The 6,499-nt window shown below is 53.6% G+C and overlaps 3 protein-coding genes across 3 annotated transcripts in view; 2 read left to right on the plus strand and 1 right to left on the minus strand.

Annotated features, from left to right (window-relative positions):
• EMH_0012840 (uncharacterized protein) overlaps window positions 1-51 on the plus strand; it is a gene marked incomplete at both ends in the record, with an annotated part of 1,527 nt that extends 1,476 nt beyond the window's left edge. The window contains one exon of the mRNA XM_013499655.1: window positions 1-51. Coding sequence (XP_013355109.1) covers window positions 1-51 — 51 coding nt within the window.
• A 37-nt stretch (window positions 52-88) lies between these two features.
• On the plus strand, window positions 89-1,087 carry EMH_0012850 (uncharacterized protein; the record flags this gene model as incomplete). Its single annotated transcript, XM_013499656.1, is given in 2 exon segments — window positions 89-687; window positions 691-1,087. Coding segments are annotated over 2 exon segments (996 nt in total).
• A 2,454-nt stretch (window positions 1,088-3,541) lies between these two features.
• EMH_0012860 (uncharacterized protein) lies at window positions 3,542-5,739 on the minus strand (the record flags this gene model as incomplete). The annotated part of the gene is made up of 2 exons (XM_013499657.1): window positions 3,542-4,435; window positions 5,656-5,739. The coding sequence occupies 2 exons, from the start codon at window positions 5,737-5,739 to the stop codon at window positions 3,542-3,544; spliced, it is 978 nt and encodes a 325-aa protein (XP_013355111.1).
• Window positions 5,740-6,499: the final 760 nt, after the last annotated feature.

A 6,499-nucleotide genomic window follows, 5' to 3' on the forward strand; every position in this document is an offset into this window, starting at 1 on the left:
GGGACAAGGGGACCCAGTATATGCAATTCCAGGACCTTTCACTCAGGATAAAGTTTTGAATGTCGTCGATGACATGTCCTTCCACGTTATGGGCATTGTGGCAAGCTTGGAAAGTGCAAGCGAGACGACGAAGAATCAGTTTGCGGCGGAGTATATGTTTGTGCCGGAAGGGACTCGTGGAGTGCGGACCGTCTTTGAATACTTTGCCCGGCTTATTAATGGAGTACGATCAGTGGCGCCCCCAAGCGATGCCGAACCCGAGGCAGTGGCTGCGCACAAAGTGAGGAGTGCGTTTCTCATAGCGCTGCTGGATGCCACCTCTGAGCGCCTCAGGGGCATCGATGAGCGCTCCTCTATGGTGCCAGAATTTTGGGAATACAGCGCTCCTCTGGACGAAGACGCGAAGACCAAGATCCCGTACTTACCAAGCTCGAAAGACGATCGGCAGAGCAGCGGGGAATCGTCGGACGTGCCGGCTTCAGCTGACGCGGGAGCAGCGACAGAAGATGGAGTGCAGTTCTCCGTCTTCTTGAAAAGGCTCAACACGCATGTAGAAGACTTGTCAGACCAAATAAGTGAGGCTGAGGAGAAGGAGGCCAAAAGCAAAGTGCCAGCGGACGTCAAAAGAGAATTGGCGCTAAGGTTTGCGGACTTGCTGGGTGCGGCCAGGACGCGGCTGGAAGAGGACANCAGTGAGCGGCGGGAAGGCGACGGCGAGTCGATATATGGAGAAACCGGAGCCAGCGCCTACGCCGGGGAGTTGGCGCGCCGGGCCCAGACCCAGACAGAGTGCGTGCTGGAGGAAGCAACGCGCTACCTCGTCGACCTTGAGGCCGAGTTGAGCAATGAACGACAATCCGGCTACCATGATCGTTCCTTTGTAAACGAGGTTGCGGACTACTGGAAGGGTGCAGAGGTGGAGAAAGCATGGAAAAGCATCACGGAGGAGGAAAGGGAAAAACGCGCAGTGGCGCAACGCATCAAGCTCTCTGCTCTTCGCGCAGTGCAAGATGCGGTGCAAGAATGTGCTTCAAGAAAAGAATACGTTGACGCGTTGCTCTTGCAGGCAGCCATCGCGTTGCTCTAGAAGAACCTGACAGTTGAAACCTCTGCCGCAAGCCACACGTTCAGCCCCCCTTGCTTTCGCTGGACTGCCGCACGCTGAGTTTCGGTATAGCAATTGACTGTATGCCTCTGGTCTTGCTGCTCGTCTCTCTTCCTCCCCCTTGCTGTTTTCTTCCGAATGATTTTCGGCCGTGGCCGTGTAATCCACTTTTTCGCTGTTGCATCGTTTGGTCGTTTGAAGAGCAGCTGATAGTAGCTGACTTTGTGTGTGCCTCTACATGCCTATTCCAGGCATGCGGGGGTACGAGTTTGTCGTGGTCCTTATTCTTGCCTTTTGTGTATGGGGGGAGTAGGATCCAGTTTTGTGTCTAGTTCTGTTTCGGGAGGAGCTCAAAGTTTGAAGGTGCACCTTTAATCTGGCATCTGGATGGTGGAAACCGGAAAAAACGTGTTTCGGCGGCCCTCTTGCTCCTTTTCCATGGGGAACAACACGGTCTGGGCTGCTCCCTAAGGCAGCCTTCTGATGAATTTAGCAGCAACAGGAAGCCTCCATACCNCTGCTGGTCAGTGCTGTGGCGGAATTCTGCTGCACGCATGCGCTGCTCCCCCGGCTGGCTGCTCACGCAGCTACAGTAAGGCGTAGGCGCAGTCATTGGGATTATTGATGCGTCTTGCTGGTGTGGCGGAGCCCGATGACCCTTTACGTCGGCTGGGGAGGGATTAGCAGTGGACCTGTGAATGGGGGCTGCTCTTTGTTGCAGCCGGCCTTGAGTCCCCTTCCTGTACGGTGGGGACGCTGGTTTTTTGTTTTGGTTACATAAGGAGCTGTTCCCCGGATACGTGCGAAGTTTCTCGCCTCTAGGGACTACAAAGGAAAACGTTATCAGGCATGGGGTTGACCGACACCACCAGGTACAACGAGAAATGGGGGCGTTTGGCGTGCTAGTCGTTTTCAAGCCGTTTCCTGCTTGCAGAGGGGCATTGGAGGAATAAATAACTCATCCCGGGAGTTACAGGGCCTTCCCAATGCAATATAGGGTTGGGAGTTAGGGTTAAGACGACGTCTAGCAGAACTGTAGGAATTTCAAGACGAACGAGAGGTGCAACGGAAGCGCAAATGCAGGACCAGATCGGCTTGGCCTTGTGGTGTGTGTCCGGGGGAGTTNCCGCTTGCCACTCGGAAGAAAGGAAGCAACACTCGACAGGGGCTCTATGCTGCGGCACTCCACATGGACAGGCGGGAGCGCCTTCAGAAAATGGAGCACGAACAGAGCGGACAGCAAGATAATGCGAGACGTGCACTGTATCGTCAACGACTCCGTTGAAGGGCGCTGTCGTCGTTCCCGTTCTTCCCCCGGGAGCAAAGTATGGGAAGCCAATTGCTTGGCCCATGTACTATTCTTTCCAGGTTAAACGGAACATTCCCCTCGTCGTCTCTAAGTGGCAATGCTCTCCACTCTACCTCGCTAACAAGTATACATCGGGAGGGCGGCGCCCCTCTCCTAGAGTCCTTAAGTGTACCGCTGACCGAGCTGTAGCCGTACTACAGGCAGCTGCAAATAGGGAGAGTAAGCATCCTGACAGTGCCCCTCCAGTCTCTGTGATCTCCTCAGAGACGTCCGGTGCACCCGAAGGCAGCGGCCTGTAAGCCTTTGTAGGCGGAAAAGGCGAGCTACGGTAGCAACTCTCGGAAGACACTTTCTCTACGGATGGGCTCCTCGTTCTTCCTGTCTTCCAAATGCCCATCTGCTTCTACTGCCATACACGTCTGCCTCTTCTTGCTCTGAACAGAACTAAGTTCCTCCTACTCCTTTTNTCTGCTTCTACTGCCATACACGTCTGCCTCTTCTTGCTCTGAACAGAACTAAGTTCCTCCTACTCCTTTTAATCTAGTTTCTGTGTCTGCTCTCTCAGTGGCCGAGCTATTCTCTCCCTAGCGCTCTGCACTACCTAACGTGGCTCAACCCGCTGCTAACACAAAGCGCAGCAGCAGCTGTTACACAGCAACAATACAAACGAATACAATCGGCAGTCCTGCGTTACAAAGGAACGGGGCCACTTCACGGAAGAGCGAAGCAATGCCTCTCCCCGGCTCGCTATGCCAACTCTATAAGAAAACGCGATGTAACTTCCACGCAAAGAGCACACAGTATGTAGGAGCATGTCGCTTCTTTCGCATATGCGTCTGCACGCGTCAGCAGCGTCAGCGCCACCACGGGAACACCAAAACTTAGTACACAATGGCTTCAAAGGCCGGACATTTGAAAACATTTCGTAAATGCAAATATGCCTCAATTTATAAAATAAGGACAACTCTTTTCTCCAATCTGTACAGTTTTCGGGGGTTTTCTTGTTTTGTTTCTACACAAGTCCCCTAGATAAATATGCTTTGACGATGTAGTCCTCACATGAAAAGGAAATAACAATTCGAACGCCGTAGACGGTGAGGAACTGCTTCTTCTTGTCTCTTCGGGAACTAATTGACCAGTCCGAAAGGATCGAAGTACAGAGCACCGCCCCAAAAGAAGAGCCCTGCAGCTGCGAAACTGACGAATTGGACTAGAAACGCGCTGTCTGCCATAAATGGCCCCAAGTGAAGGACAGCACCAATGCACGACAAGTACAAAAACCCTGCCAAGACCATCTGAAGCATTCCTCTTCTCCGTTGGGGCAAATTCAGATGCCGCTGACGCCTCAACAAGAAAGACTGCAGCAGTTCACCCAGTCCAGAGAGCAGCAGTCCTGTTACAGCCGCGGCACTCGCAAGGTGAGCGTTTTCACGCTTGTTCAACAGCCCGGGATCAAGCAGCGCAGAGGGCCCCCGTTCATCGCTCATAATATGAGCCAGCAAATACCCCGCAATAAGCAACAGAGCCGTCAGCACGGACTTCCGACCCCGCACGCCAGGCCGAAAGTCCGCCTTATGCACCCCATCATCCGACGGCATCCCGTCCGGGCTACCCTGTAGCGCACCTTCAGCATCATGCCCAACACCGAGCGACGATCCACCCCCTTGAGGTTTCACCTCGGCCAACTGCTCCACACTCGTAGTCACTGCATCCTGTGGTGCTACAGCCGCCCTCGCCTGTGGAGCTTCCCAGCTGTGCAAGAGCACCAGTAACAGTACGGCAGGCGAGGCAGTGGATCGCATGTTCACCCGCTCAGTTCCTCGCCGAATGAGGGCAACTTCAAGTGCACTGGGCGAATAACCGAACACGCGCAGGAAGCCAAAATGCTTCCAGGAATCGGACTTATCGGCTCTTTCAAAGAATGTTGGGCTTGGCCTCCTCAAGCCCTCCAAGAGAGACACGCAAGTGCACAGCAGGAAAACGGGGATGGAAAACAACGCTGGGTCTCCCGCAGGACGCCGCTGCGAACCAAAAAAGGCTAAGCAGAAGTACAAATACTTCTATCACTACTTTTTGGACCTCAAAAAAGAAATCCAAACTGGCATCGAAACGCTCAGCACAATCGGGGCGCGGTAGGACTGGTAGCCAGGAGCCCGTTTATCCGCCAGAGGATTCGGCGTTTCTTGCTTCTTGCGGCGTAATATTAGAAAGATGGGAATCAAAAACACAGGTACAGCCCCCGCAACGAGCTACTTTGTCTCTCCGTGGCCACTCGCCAGACAACCCCGCAAAGAACGGGGCGGAGATGATTAGCGGATTGGCGGGAAGGAACCAGCCTGGTATGCACAAGGTCGCCGTCGACAAGAAAAATGTTATGTTGAGGGAAGGAACAATTAAAAAGCCTGCGAAATTCCGCTTGACTTTTTCAAGGCGCTTTGGGTCCCACAACACCCACCAGACCGCTGCATACGCTTTTCTTGACACTGGTGGGGAGCTGTGTCGAAAGACCAAGCGCTTGACGTCCAGTTGTCAGCTTCCATGACTCATTTACATACTTGGTAATTTTTATAACTCAAGAACTTCGACAAGCACGCCAAGCTGTCCACGTACGCGTGCCTGCCTCGTACAGAACTCTCGCAGCCCGAAGCATCCCCAGGGTACCAGCGTCCGTCTCGGGCCATACCAGTTCAGGAAGTCTTCCCGATGTAGTGTGACACACCATATATTCTCGCCCTTAAATCCTGAATCTCAGGCGTAATCATTGTTTAACTATCGTGGGAACAGTAAAAGGACGGTAACCAGTAACGTTTGGTGCAATCTCAGTGGAGGTCAAGGGCTGCAATCGGGCCAACCAACTTCGTCAGGGTTCCTAAAAGCAGCTGACGTCAATCTTCCAGGCTTTTTGGGAACAGCGTGCCGAGGGCCTTGGGATGATGCGAAGAGGATATCTAGAGTGGTATGCATGCAGTTAGCACAGCAGCATTCACCCCCGTGATAGGCAGCCTGCTAGCAAATACAAGCGCTGTATAGGTGTATACTCAGGTAGAGCATGCAGTAATGGTAGCATCGTTGAAACCTCCCTGTGCTCACACGTGAGGCTGGCTTGCATCCCAGCTGCGGCGAGGTGCGCCGCAACTGCAGTTAGGCTGCTTCCTCCCCCGCAAACGCAGGCCCTAAGATGAACGAGCACGATGCCGGAGGACTGAGGAGGGAAGCCAGCTGCTGTAGGGGAAACTCTTACCTTAAGTCCTTTTCCTGGTTTCAAGGGCTCGCCTGTGGCATTTAATAGGGCCAGAAGGCGCGCTTTACAGGATGCGCCTGCCATGTGCTGCAGTGCGCCTTGCTGCAGCTAGTGCTGCATGGGAACTTAGCAGTCAAGTTCAACCAAGCCATATTTCTGCATGTGCTAACACTATAGAGAATTGTTAAACACTGACGTGGCCCTCAGTAGGCCGCCTGGACGCATGCACAAATTCAGACAGAGCATGTGTACCACTGTTATAGCGTGATTCCTCAGTCTTATCCTAGGACGGCCGTGACCTGCAACGGAGCTGAAATGCTTCCAGAGCGATTGGCCCCCTCTCCACTCACAAGGCATCCTGGAACCGTCGCCCCATTGGCCTGGGTCCAGGGGAGAGAAAACAGATTCACACGGGTCGTAACGCACCTCGCTGCAGCTTGTGCTGCAACGCATCTCCACGTGCATGCACGACTAACCAGGATTGCTGCATGGGCTAACACGACAAGCCATTATTAACCACTGAAGTGGCCCTCCGCTGCCAGCCTGCACGCAAGCAGGGGTAAGCAGAGCATCCTCCAGCAAACAACCGGGCGGCGATAGCATTCACATGCCCAGTAATGGCAGTCGCTATATCTGAGTCAAATCCAAAGTCTCTTCTTTCTCCCTAGCTATGTCAGTAGAAATGGCGTCTTTTGTGCGCGGTGCGTAAGTTCTGGTTCTTCTGGGGGAGTCCCACCCTGTCATTCATTACGCCCCTCCCCGCCGCCCAGTCAGTTATCGATTGTCTCGTGGGCACATTCCTGCTGAGCCATTGATAGAGAAGCGCAGATTTCACAGTTGGACT

Source organism: Eimeria mitis, genomic scaffold (assembly GCF_000499745.2).
Source record: "Eimeria mitis Houghton genomic scaffold, Emh_scaff452, whole genome shotgun sequence".
NCBI lineage: Eukaryota > Apicomplexa > Conoidasida > Eucoccidiorida > Eimeriidae > Eimeria > Eimeria mitis.